Source organism: Andrographis paniculata, unplaced genomic scaffold, assembly GCF_009805555.1.
Source record: "Andrographis paniculata isolate CXL003 unplaced genomic scaffold, ASM980555v1 Contig79END, whole genome shotgun sequence".
Lineage (NCBI taxonomy): Eukaryota > Viridiplantae > Streptophyta > Magnoliopsida > Lamiales > Acanthaceae > Andrographis > Andrographis paniculata.
This window is the reverse complement of record NW_026137616.1, coordinates 616,624-629,698: the sequence shown is the minus strand read 5'-3', so window position 1 is coordinate 629,698 and position 13,075 is coordinate 616,624. Positions and strand designations below refer to the sequence as shown.

Genomic DNA, 13,075 nt, shown 5'->3' with positions numbered 1-13,075 from the left:
AAAAAAAATTACAATTTTTAAAAAATTTAACTTAACATTGAACCCTAAACCTGAACAGATAGTAGATTAAAATTTATATATTTAACTCAAATTATTAAGATAAAATAATGAAAGATAAATAAATAAAACTAAAAATATATTTTTAATATAATTTTAATTATTTTTTTATATATAATTAATATATTAATAATTTATTAATTGGGTCGCGGATAGGGTCCACTCTAGGACCTAGAATCGGCCCGAAACCGAAGTAAGTATACAATATCCGATTCGACCCAGACCCGACATTCGAATATTTTGACCTGACCGCAAATAAATGGTTCGGGTCTGGATCAGGTCTCGGGTCTACCCGGATGTATAAAGTGGGCTTGTACATTACTTGTGTGGTTTATTTGATGGGATTTTGGAATTTTTAATTTAAATTTGCTATTAAAATAATGTATAATAAGATATTTTTGTAAAAAAATATATATTTTATTTTGTTTTTGAAAAATTAAAAATTTAAATAATAAAAATTTAGAATACGTCCAAAACAAAGTGCAATATTTGCTTTTGATACTGGTTTTTAGATGGGTAGTATTAAGTAAGATAATTTATAAATTAGGTAATGTGATGGAGAGATAAATATATATTTTATTTTTTTTATTAGGATGACGTGAGGGGATAAAGTGTGGGGTAGAGATTAAGTATAATTAATTATTTCCTATTTTGGAAATATTGCATGGTGTTTGGGACGTACCAAAAAGGAAATGTTGCAGAGTGTTTGGGACGGAGGGAGTACTATTTTTCGTCTGTGTGTTGATCTTTAAATATTAATCATTATAGCAAAACGTAAATATAAATTAAGAAAAAATTGCAAAAATATTTTCATTAATGTCTTATAATACTAATAGAAAATATTTGTAAAAAAAATTATATAAATATAAGAATATTTTTAATGTTAAGTACAATTCTGCAAAAAATAAATGTGACTAGATACTAATAGAGAGAATATATCTAATTAAAGAATGAGTCTTGCTTCATGTAATCACACAAATGATCTAAAAAAATTGTTTAGATCTAAGTTTTTAGAGATTTTTGAAATTTTGGAAGTTTGAAAAATAAAAAAATTAGTATTTGATTTGATATTTTACGAGAGAAAAAATGTATTTGATATGATGTTTTTTGAAAAATAAATAATATGAAATGAGTGAAAATAAGTTATATAAACATAGCATAGTTTCGTACTTGCACATTATACTATGTAGTTCTTCTTTTATTATTTTAAATCAAAATAGATACTCCCTCCGTACACTTACAATGTTTACATATTTCTATTTTGGGACGTCCAATTACAAAGTTAACATTTCATTAAATATCTTACTTTTTCACAAATACCCTTACTTTACATCACATAATTATTTTTACACAAAAAAAGTAAGGGCAAAAGTATTATTATACTATTTTTAGCTACTCACTATAATTAAAATACTATTATTTCTAAAATACCGAGTCAAAAGTAAATGTAAACCTTATAAATGGAGAGAGGAGTATTTCATTTCAAATTTATTTTAAATCACAAAAGAGCACAACCACATGTGATGCCATGGGGCGTTCCTTGGTAGCAATATTCTGCAGCACAAATGCAATAACCACAACAACAAATACAATTTTACCAAATGCATTATATTTGTATCTATAATTTCCTAAGAAAAATATATTTCTTTTGATACAACCGTTCCATTGATATAACTTACATATATTTTTATCATATACATACCCACTCAAGAGCGAACCCAAAATCTACCAGTCAATTAAAGCTAAAATAGCTACTATTATCATTAATTTTATAGTTTCGTTTTTACATTTTTCTTTAATAATTATTAATTATAATAATATTAAAATAATTGAATATGTTTTAATCTGACAAGAATTTTGTTGTAGAGAATGAAAATACATAATTAAAACTTTATTTATATTCATATTTTTAGAAGTTCTTAGTATTATAATCAATATTTTTTTAAAAAAAATATTTGCATCAAATATCACAATTTTTAAAAATTTTAGTATTACTTTTAAATTCTTAGTTAAAAGTTGATATTTAATAAAATAAAATAAAATTACTAGTGCCAATTTTTTTAAAAAAATAGTTACTCTTTTCATTAAAAAAATAAATATTTTATAGAAAATAATAAAATTTAGTTAAAATTTAAAATAAATTGATTGTAATAAGTATTGAATAAAAATTAATAATTAATATCGATTTGTTGAATTTTTTTAATTAATAATGAAATAAATTTACAGTGTCTAAAACAAAAAAAAGGTAGAAATAATATATAAAACTATAAAAATCAAATATAATAGGTTATGGAATAATAATATGTATTGGTTGTTAAGAAAATAGTGGCTGTTTACTACATATATTAATAGTCCAAATAATTTTATAGAGTTTACGTATATCCGTTAGAAATTGAGTGGAGCCCACAATAGGCCTCGCAAGTGTAGCGGCGCGCGCCACGTGTCCCACGCAACCGCCCATCCGTACGTCCCTCGGCTACGTGGAAACATTCAACTCTATATGGGTTTTCCACGTTCATGCCTCGCTCAGTACTCGTCACCTCCGACGGACCCCTCGTCCCCCAACCATCCAGATCTCCTTCATCCATACGGAACTCACCACCAATTTGGATTGCCATTGCCATTGCCATTACCATTGCGATCGAGATTATCATCTTCATAATCATCATTATTATCATCATAATAATCGATATATTATTAACAACAACAGTAAACCAAATTCCATCCTGATTGGAGAGGCTATGGACTTGTCGGTCGTGGTGGCTGATTATATGTCCCATATTGCGATCCCGATCGCCGTAGTGAAGGACGTGGTTTTGATGTGAAGAATTTTCGACGCTCGGAAAAAATGGCAGGTGGGAGCAGCAGCAGTATGGGGGGGAATAATAGCAGGAGGAATCCGCCGGGAATCGCGTTGATTAAGAGAGCTAGGGGAAAGGATTGGAGCATTACCGTGTACCGTTACCACGTTTTGCTGATTACCTTCCTCGCGTACGCCGCGTATCACGCTTCGAGGAAACCTAGCAGCATAGTGAAAAGTGTTTTGGATCCGTACCCCCACAGAAATTCAACCCGAGCTCGTCCCTGGCCTGTCGGCGATGTATTCATTCACAAGGACAGCGATGGCGGTGTGGATATGGAGACGGTTGATTTGAATGATTACAGAGGTTGGGAACCGTTCAACGGGAAGGATGGAACTTCGAAATTGGGGGAAATTGATGTGGCGTTTCTAGCTGTTTATTCCATGGGAATGTATGTGTCTGGACATTTGGGGGATAGATTGGACCTTCGTATATTCCTGACTACAGGCATGGTTGGGAGTGGTATTTTCGTAGCGCTATTTGGGATGGGTTACTTTTGGAATATCCATGTCTTCTGGTTCTATCTGGCTATGCAAATGGTTGCAGGTTTGTTCCAGGCGACTGGTTGGCCTTCGGTTGTGGCCGTCATAGGCAATTGGTTTGGGAAGAGGAAGAGGGGATTGATAATGGGGATTTGGAATGCCCATACTTCGATTGGGAATATCACTGGATCATTACTTGCTGCAAGTGTTCTGCAATATGGATGGGGATGGTCTTTCATCCTTCCAGGCGCATTCATCTTTTTTATTGGTTTATTAGTCTTTCTGTTCTTGCCAGCTTATCCAGAGGATGTTGGAATTCAGACTTCACAGACGAAGTCTGAAGATGAAGAATCCCAGTTATTGCAAGAGCCTTTGGTTGGGAATGAGCAGAGTAGCAGCAAGCCTTTGCCAACTCCCAGAAGCAGGAGAAGTGTTGGCCTTCTTGAAGCTTTCTTGATACCCGGAGTTATTCCTTTTGCACTTTGTCTCTTCTTTGCGAAGCTCGTTGCGTACACGTTTCTCTACTGGCTGCCGTTCTACCTCAGTCAAACTGGTAATTTTCAGATCCTCCTGGTTTGATTATTATGCTGTATTATAGCTGTGACGTTGCATTCTTCATCAGGCAGTGGGATGTGCACACTTACGTTTCATTAATATGAACATTATTCATAAAATTCCCATGCCATTTTCTTCACTACTACTCTACTTTGGTGACGTTGTCTTGCAGCCTGGTAAAAGGATGTGAGAAATACTTGGTTAGGAACAGTTGAATTTGCGTTTTATGGGAGCTGGAAGCGACTAATGTATAAAAATAAATACAAGACATCCTTTTTAAAAAAAATCTAATGAATAAGAAAAAGAGACCTTCAACTATAATTGATTCCTGCTATAATATCACTGTCTGCATGGTAAAATGCCTTTTGTGTGACCATTGAACCATTTAGAAGAAGTTCTTGGCCTTTACTGAAAAGTCTATACCATGATAGTAGTATAAATAACCAAACTGTAAGTTGCTCCAACTCAAAATTTTCTAAATTAGGAATGAGATGGGTGCCTGGAATACATCAGTTTTATTTGGCCTAAACACAGTCATAAATCTGGCTTGCTTTTTGCCAACAATATCATTATATTGGAACACACTTGAGTGAAAGTCCTTGCAAATATATGTTCATATCTATGTTCTTGGTTTGTGATGCAGCTATTGGAGGACGTTACATGTCAGTAAAATCTGCTGGAAATCTTTCTACTCTATTCGATGTTGGAGGAATAATTGGAGGAATTCTTGCTGGCTATACGTCTGACAAACTTAGAGCTCGGGCTACTACCGCTGCCTCATTCATGTACGCATCAATCCCTTCACTGCTTCTTTACCGGAGATACGGAGGCATTTCAGAAGCCACCAACATTGTGCTTATGATGTTCGCTGGATTGTTTATAAATGGACCTTATGCACTTATAACAACTGCAGTCTCAGCTGATCTTGGCACTCACAGTTCTTTAAAAAGTGATTCTCGAGCATTGGCAACAGTTACAGCCATCATAGATGGCACCGGATCTATTGGTGCTGCTTTAGGTCCTCTTTTGACTGGATTTCTTTCATCAAAGGGTTGGGATGCAGTTTTTTCTATGCTAATCTGTGGTGCTTTTGCTGCTGGTCTACTTTTGACTCACTTGGTTATGGCTGAAATAAGAGAGAATTTCTCCAGACGACAGATTGTTCAGTGAACACAAACAATCCTGCAGGTAATTTTCATAATTTATTTGCAGTAGCTTTTGCACATCTACGTCTGTTTGACTAAATTGATAAATAAACCAAACTGATTCTCAATTTAAGAGGCAAACCTCCTTGGCACTTGGCAAAAGAAACACCATTTATATTCTGGCTGAGTAGGTTACATCCAAAGTAATGTAATTTCCAAAGGTAAGTGGATTCGAAGCAGAAACATGTTACCTTGCTAAATAATTATTCATTTGCTTTCTTGTTTCTTCTAGAAATCTGGTTGGACTATGGGAAAGATTCAACCTTTGAAATCATAAACAATTTCCTGTGATTAGTCTCATTTGCTCAAACTAAGACTGAAACTTACTGCCAAGACACGCTAAACATCTTTCGCAATTGATATGTCTTATCTTTTAAATGGAGATTTACGCTTACTGCATTTTCACTAGAATTTCTCTCTACCCTTCAAATTATCTTTCTAGGAATGCTATAAGCTCAAAAAAGTCTTGACAATTTTAGCCCCAAACTTTATGAAAATTGTCTCAAGTCTCTTGATCGTCATCGGCCTCATCCAATTTTAATGTTTCATTCTTTGGCATGCAAAAGGAACAAAGGCAACATTATTATGTTCTTGTGCTGCACATCGACGTTCTTTAGTTTATAATTATTCTTGAGTCCTTGAGATCATAAGCTATTGGTTACGATGATCTGAATCCTTTTCCCTTTTTGAAAGTGCAAGTACTCTAAAATTTCCGCATCTATAATGCAACCCAAGATCATTTTTGAACTGTATATAAATATTATGCCTTGTGTATTGATTTTTGATTCGACAGTAATTGACAAGCACACCAGGAGATTTACATGCAGAAGGCTGGAAGCCATTCTCTCCCTGCAGGCTGTTGATTTAAGTTTCAGAATTTGCCTGGTCAAGATTCGACATGGATCCAGAAATCAAGAAAACAAAACGAAACGAAAAACAGGGTTTTCTTCGAGACAAGATAGTTGTATTTATTTCCCTAAATTTCCGAGGCAGTTGAAAAACACCAGCAAGTGCTTAAGACAAAAGAAGGTGTGATTAGAGGATTTTATTCCATTGTTTCTTTCTTCTCTTTGGTCATGTAAACATTTCTCTTAGTTTGTAACCACATTAGGATTATATATTTAGTTGGGATTAGTAATAACGTGAATATAATTTTGAATTTTTTTTTTTGAATGAAAATAAATTTTAGATGTTGAATTTTTACAGCATCTGAAAATATTTTGCTGTAAATTTTATCATCATGGACATCATCTGATTCTGCTGAGGCCATTGCCAGCCTTTCTTGTTTGTTGTGTTGTATACCTTTTGGCACTAAATTCAATTCCTGATGTAGATGTGAACAATGTGTGGTCACTCCTGTCTTACTTTTCCCTCTTTTATAGTAAAACTTTGAGCACCCATACTTGATCCCTGTCAGCATTAGACACACAACAGAGAGACATACACTGTACGTATGTTATGAAACATAATCCTCTCAACCCTAATCTCTATCCACACATCCACCTCTTTCTTACACCTCTCCACATTATAATTGTCTCTGTTAAAAATCTCTCACACAGACAGCATAGCTTAGCCTACATTTGTGACATTTTCATTCCCATCCCTCCATGGCTCTCTCTGCTGCCATCTTCTTCATCATCCCTACATTGCTTGCCCTTGCTGTTTTCTCATCTGCTCAATCTCCGACTACATCCCCGACAGTGTCGCCAACTGCAATGCCAATTCCGCCACCCATGACACCGCCGCCGGCATCCGAGCCAAGCTTGCCGCCAACAATGTCACAGCCGGCTCCACCAATGGGACCAGAAATGTCGCCAATGATGCCGGCATCTCCACCGGCACCCATGGCTCCATCCATGCAACCAATGGCTCCGGCTCCGGGACCTTCTATGGTAACTGAGCCGCCACCCTCGGCTGCATATTGGCAGGGAGCCAGCAAGACCATATTCTTGGCTTTGTTTGGGGCAGCTGCAGTTCTTGCCTAAATCTAATGTCTAGCTCTCATTTGCATTCTCCAGTACAACTTGAATAAAAACTAGAGTATTCTTTATTGTTTGTGTTCTCCCACCCCCTCACCCCCACCCCCTAGTTTGATGTTCATCTATTATTTGTAATATTTCTTTCCAAACCAGCAAGTATCCTTGATGGTTTCCATGTAAGTACCACATTTATGCTTCCATTCAATGTATGTGTAACAACCCCAAGGCATTAACCCTAAAGTTATTCGTAATAGGCTCCCAAAAGGGAAAACACAACACATTGAAATTAGTAGTCTTGACAATTCATGTGTAGCACGCTGCTGGCCCTCTGCCGCGAGCCGGAAGCATTATGTAGTCCTAGCCCATTTAACTCTGAAGTCGGTAATAACGGGTTTCAAAAAAGAAAGGTATAAACCTTTGCTGACATGAAAAATCTTAACAATTCTCTTAAAATCCATCCAATTCAAGAAGCTTAAGTCTGTATCATTCTAGAACAGAAGGTTCAAAACTCCCCTATGATGGCCATAAATTTTAGGTCCAAATAGAATACAGTGCATGACAGAGAGAGGTGACATTGACATATGGAAGAGAACACACACAGGCTGTAAGAAAAGGAGACTATTCTATTCTAACCTTGTGGAACTGTGTGAAGGAGTTCTTGCAGTAGGTGGGTGTGGAAAGTGGGGTTTTGGAAGTGTGAGAGAATGTTGGTGGAGAGGAGAGCTGTGGAGGACCATCATCAGCAAGACAGTGATATGCACATGGTGTAAGATTAACATGTGTGCTCACCTCCACACAGCACACACAGTGGTCCTACAGATGATGAACAAATAACAGCACACCAATAGCGAAAGATAAAAAAGAATCTTGCCTAGAAGGCATCCATTGTCGCTAAACATATAAGGATATGATGATATTATGCTTTTCAGATATGTTTCTTTAAGCCAAATTATCGACCTTCATAGCAGCATAGGTAGATTATGAAGCTACAGTGTAACTAGAAGAGAAGTATCAATGTATTGTCACAAACTCTTTGTTAAGTACTGAGGTTTTCAAGTATTCTTAATTCAAGATAACCTCAATCAAATATATTGCTTCTTGTTGAATAGTCCCACATAGGAAAACTGCGGGAACTCCCTATTACTTATAAGGTGAAAAGCTACTCCACTTAACATTAACTGGTTTTAAATTGGAACTTCGGATCCCTTCTTAATAATTCCGATTGAGGCGCGTAAAGTAAGTTAGAAACACTTCAGGCATTATTACACCCTTCTTTTAATCAACATCAGACACTCTCTTAAAAAGGATGCTTGATCAGATGTCTCATACAATACACTAATCCTTTCATTATCATGCAAGTAAACTGACTCAAAAACCCCTTCTGATTCTGCCTTTTGGTTTTCTTGAAACCATCTCTAAACCACAAGGAAGATTGATCTCAAAATATCGAGCAAACTTAGTAATGACAGTGAAATCCTGCATTAAGGTCTTATCAAAAGATTATTTATGCCAGAAGGTCTTTTTGATATGACTGAGACTGGTAGAACTAGTACCAGATGGAAATTTGAAGCTTCTAAATGTGTAGCAGTGATGTGAACACCTTATCAGCTCAGTTATATTTAAAGCAAAACTTACTGGATATTCTCTGCAGTCGTTTATAGAGTTTCTTGTCTGTGCAACCTTCCTGGCCACACCTTCATCTCCATACCCTAATACTGATTTCAATTTAATATCTGGCAATGTCACATTTAAGAGAGGCATCTTTTCTCCCTTTCACTAGTTAACCACTCTAATGAATTAGCCCCTACAAACTGTGGTATAATAATCTATCCAATTGAAATAATAACTTTTCAAAAATCTATACATTTTTAGAAGTTAGCATCAAGAGAAACGCATCTACTAAAAAATCAGCAGACTACAAAATCTGGCCTTACAAAATAGATCAGGCGGCATCCAACCAAAATATTAAATTTTTATAAACTAGAAGGCTGCTTGACTTAAAGAGGTGTGTAGTGATGAACTCTAAATCATACTATTTTCTATTAAAATTACCTTTAGGTAGTCGACTCTGCTCTCTCTGTTCCAAAGAAGTGTGCTCAATGGCAGGACCTAGTTCCCTTTAAGAATGCTTAGATGTGATATAAATAATGCAGGCACTTGTTGAGACAAAATACTTGGATAATTACATGGACGATAATTACTTCATCTTCTTCTTTGTTTTCTGCGGCATTCAAAACATTCAGCACAAGTGGACTTACTCCTACTAATGAAGGTAGATTGCAGTTTGTTGGGATGCACTTTCAAGTCTTCAACCAATATTTGGTGAAGCTTCTCGTTCTCTTGCATTAGCTCATCAATGAGTAACTGGTGTTTTAATACCTAATAAAAAACTGATGTTAGTGTTCTTCATCTAACAAGAACAAAATAAACAAGAGATTGAGTTCATTTAAGATGCAATGAAGAAACAATGATAACTACTTTTTGATCTGCCAAGGCACCAATCAAGATACAAGTTTCTAGATCATAATGAATTTGGATAAAGTTTCAACTCTACCATGAAAAGTTTTAATGCATAAATAATAGGTTATCTGTGTCACAATAGTGCTTTACCATCTGAAGGATTTTATTTTCCAGCTGCAGTGGATCAGCCTGCAATTAATATATGGAGTTAGTAACCAACCTTCCGTGGAAAGTCACAAGAAATTCAGCATAGAGTGTGAAGTCCCCCCCGTCCCCACCACCTCCCCCCCCCCCCCCCCCCCCCCCCCCCCCCCAAACATTATAACCTTTACAGAACAGCAGAAGCAATAACTTCAAACTACTATGTCAAAGAAAGAGCTAGTAATCATTGGAACACATTATAAGATGCCACATAATGCATAAATCAAAGAAAGATGTTCAAATTGACTTTGAGAATGTGAAAGGGAATAAAATACAATTATTTTCAAGAATTCATCAGCCATCAATTTAGAGTATCTTTAATATAACACATATAATGCACAGAGTGAACATGCATTAGCTATGTATTAGGTTATTTGAAATTAGTAGAAGCATATACTTTACTGATGAATTATTTCTTATTTGGCAACCCTGATACCAGTAGCTAGCGCATATCAACTAATAGAAACAAGTTTCAAAAGTAAAAGACTAAAATGTAGGTATCTGATTTGTTTGGTAACCGAGTTAGGAGCAAAGAATGGAAAATTGAGAAAATCTTCAAACCAAATAAAGTTAAGTATTTGCAATAAGAATAACACATCATAAAGGATTTAATTCCAATTACCTTTTCTTGAAGTGAAATTCCCTCCTTTAGAATAGGATTTTGCAAAAAATTATTAAGGACGGTCTCTGTTCGACTGCTATATTGTGTACTTGATTCAGAGCTCTCAGGAGTTACAGTATGCTCTGAAACGACAACTCTTTCCCCCCTAATGTTTCCATTATGTGTATTGTTTGATACTGATTTTACAAATTGACTAATATCTCCAGTAGAATTTTCATGTGATGGTTCCTTAACCATGTTCATTCCTGTTTGTAAAGATGCTGGAAGAATGCCCTGATTAACGGATGATAGAGAATCAGAACCCACTCCAAGTTTTTTCATCAATTGAGCTGCAACTTGCTGAAAATGTAAGAGATGGACGATTAGGAGAAAACCACAACTTTGTTGTTGATTAAATAGATGGAGCATGAGTTCATACTGCAGCTTGAGATTGAATCTGATGCAATACAGAAGGCTTCAAAGCTAGGCCTGTCAAGTCATGCAACATGCTCGACATCTAAGATAAGTAACAAGAATTAAACTGTGCAGCTTACAAATTGTAACACACAATAATTTATAAATAACTAGCCAAAAAAAAGTAGTTTACTGACTCTTATTGAGCACTTATTACATGAATTGACTTTCTACTTAAGCAGCAGCTTTTGACATTCATATTCTGAAAAAAGTACAATGGATCTTTTTCATTTAAAGGCAAATAATCAAAGTCATTCTGTTATCTAGTATAGTGAAGTTACTGCTGCAGTTAAAGGTATAGGTGCTGACAATAAATATATGATTGATTATGTTTAGCAGTTCATAAATTAGATTTTTAGTGATTTGTAAGAATCAATCAACTTCACTGCAGAATTCCTAGTTTCCTCAAGTCCACAATTTTTTTATTTTTTTTTATAATGTGGAAATCCACAGCTTACTCTTTGAGTATGCCCTGGGAAGACCCCTAGCCGAACTTAATAGCTTGCAAACTAAGCCGGAAAGGCAAGTCACACAAGGTAAACCACAATTAAAAAATGTTGTCTTGTTGCTAGAGTTTTTATGCAAAATTATCGATGGCATCCACAAACTCGACATAAGACTGCCTAAGTAATAAACCCCAATGAACAAAATGATCTGAGATTAAGTTTTGAACATGCATATATAAAGAATAGAGACGCATGGAGATAAATGGAAAGTTATGGAAAAAAAACAATGTTCATAATCTCAAACAATAATTTTTAGAAATAATAGCGAAGACTTCAGCTTGCTATCATTCAAGATGTACTACTAAAGACCTCAAGAACAATTTCCTTGGGTGAAAGAGAGTATAAGTTACAGAACAGTCTAATCATCAGGAAAATGAAACATTAGAGTATCAATTTTATGCACTATGTATACATACCAACACCAAATCCATGGCCGAAACCCACACCACAGCCAAAACCTGCTTCAATGTTCTTTGCACCAACTTTTCTCAACTTGATACATGATAAATAACGAAAATACATTATCAATATGAAGCTGAATTGGCAAGTAGACTCATTGAATACAGATATTAGAACCACATACAGAATTGTTGATATGCACTTGTACACCTGAAAAGGCATCAGTTGCACCCCTAGTAGCAACCATAACTTGGTTCAAAACAGGTATTGCACCTATGTTTCGAAAGCGACAAGAAACAGTCAGGCAACAAACTCAGATTCCATTTTTTGACCATGAAAAGGGTAAAAGAACCAAATTGTTTGAAACTACATGTTAAAGGATATATCTTCCTCTGAAAGTTGATGATCTATGAATAACATTAATCGAAAATATATGAGATCATCAGATCAACCATCTAATGCACAAAGAAGACGACTTTCCATTAAATTTGCTAAGCACACACCATCTAACTTGCTTATTCTTACTACTCTTTTATGTGAATCTGTCAAAATCATATTTTCTAAAATGATGATTTTCCATGAAGAAGTTGATCAACCAGAGCTGCCTGCAAATAGTTCTACTAAGGAAATATATACTCAAGCATGATGGCAAAATAGAGCCAACATTACACGAACTTCTTCAAAAACACTGAAACTGCATTGATTAACCTAAAAATACAAATTTCCAGAGAGTCCTGAATGCTGAGCCTCAGAGAAATACCAAACACATACCCCAAACATTACGATAATCAATTCAAAAAATTCACAGTATCTACAACAGTTTCATATATATGTTAGTGTGTGTGTGTCACAGAAATTGGAAGAAACTTCGACAATTAACTCCTGCTCCGCACTAAGCTCCTATGGGGGAGATAAACAGAGAGGCCAAGAGTGAGCTAGCACACAGAGCAAACAAGAGATACCCAGGTTCAATGGTCGGCCATAGCCAATGCCAATTCCGCACCCGATTCCGAAGCCTGTGAATACTTGGCCTATCTTCAAGGCGAAGGGATTCTCGAATCTCATCCTTCCCGCCTGTTTCGTATCATTTGTATAAGTTACTCCATTTCCCCCTTTCATTGCCATTCAGTCCTGATTGTCACTTCTCGAGAAGCTACAATGGCGGATTCTCTGCAGATCTCTTTACCTTTTATAATTTGGGTATTGGATCGGGCCTGCAACTACCCAATCCTTCATTTCTTCAAAACCATTGGGTCCGATTTAGGAGTAAGCCTGAGTCCACCGACTCCAAAACC

General features: G+C 35.7%; 2 protein-coding genes across 3 annotated transcripts; one reads left to right on the top strand and one right to left on the bottom strand.

Moving 5' to 3' along the window:
- The first annotated feature begins 2,572 nt into the window (after positions 1 to 2,572).
- Positions 2,573 to 7,344, top strand: LOC127240249 (putative glycerol-3-phosphate transporter 4). The gene is made up of 3 exons (XM_051258809.1): positions 2,573 to 3,953; positions 4,599 to 5,143; positions 5,954 to 7,344. Exons 1-2 carry the CDS (start codon positions 2,906 to 2,908, stop codon positions 5,123 to 5,125), a joined length of 1,575 nt encoding a protein of 524 aa, XP_051114766.1. The 5' UTR covers positions 2,573 to 2,905; the 3' UTR covers positions 5,126 to 5,143; positions 5,954 to 7,344.
- On the bottom strand, positions 4,011 to 13,022 carry LOC127240251 (uncharacterized). 2 transcript variants are annotated; one of them, XR_007836318.1, is made up of 8 exons: positions 12,743 to 13,022; positions 11,965 to 12,053; positions 11,798 to 11,873; positions 10,841 to 10,890; positions 10,423 to 10,761; positions 9,750 to 9,788; positions 9,192 to 9,518; positions 4,011 to 4,128 (listed from the first exon to the last, which is right to left on the bottom strand). XR_007836318.1 is itself a non-coding variant. In XM_051258810.1 (7 exons), exons 1-7 carry the CDS (start codon positions 12,903 to 12,905, stop codon positions 9,342 to 9,344), a joined length of 933 nt encoding a protein of 310 aa, XP_051114767.1. In that variant the 5' UTR covers positions 12,906 to 13,022; the 3' UTR covers positions 8,879 to 9,341. The 2 variants fall into 2 exon arrangements, 1 of the variants encoding a protein (XP_051114767.1); XM_051258810.1 differs by lacking the exon at positions 4,011 to 4,128 and having other exon boundaries at positions 8,879 to 9,518.
- Positions 13,023 to 13,075: the final 53 nt, after the last annotated feature.

Excerpts from the sequence above, each read along its gene's own strand:
- LOC127240251 (XM_051258810.1), bottom strand. The coding sequence starts at position 12,905 with ATGGCAATGAAAGGGGGAAATGGAGTAACTTATACAAATGATACGAAA. Across the intron at positions 12,054-12,742 it reads TGGCCGACCATTGAACCTGG|GTGCAATACCTGTTTTGAAC; the intron begins GTATCTCTTGTT and ends TTCGAAACATAG. Across the intron at positions 11,874-11,964 it reads AAGTGCATATCAACAATTCT|TTGAGAAAAGTTGGTGCAAA; the intron begins GTATGTGGTTCT and ends TCATGTATCAAG.
- LOC127240249 (XM_051258809.1), top strand. The coding sequence starts at position 2,906 with ATGGCAGGTGGGAGCAGCAGCAGTATGGGGGGGAATAATAGCAGGAGG. Across the intron at positions 3,954-4,598 it reads GTTCTACCTCAGTCAAACTG|CTATTGGAGGACGTTACATG; the intron begins GTAATTTTCAGA and ends TTTGTGATGCAG.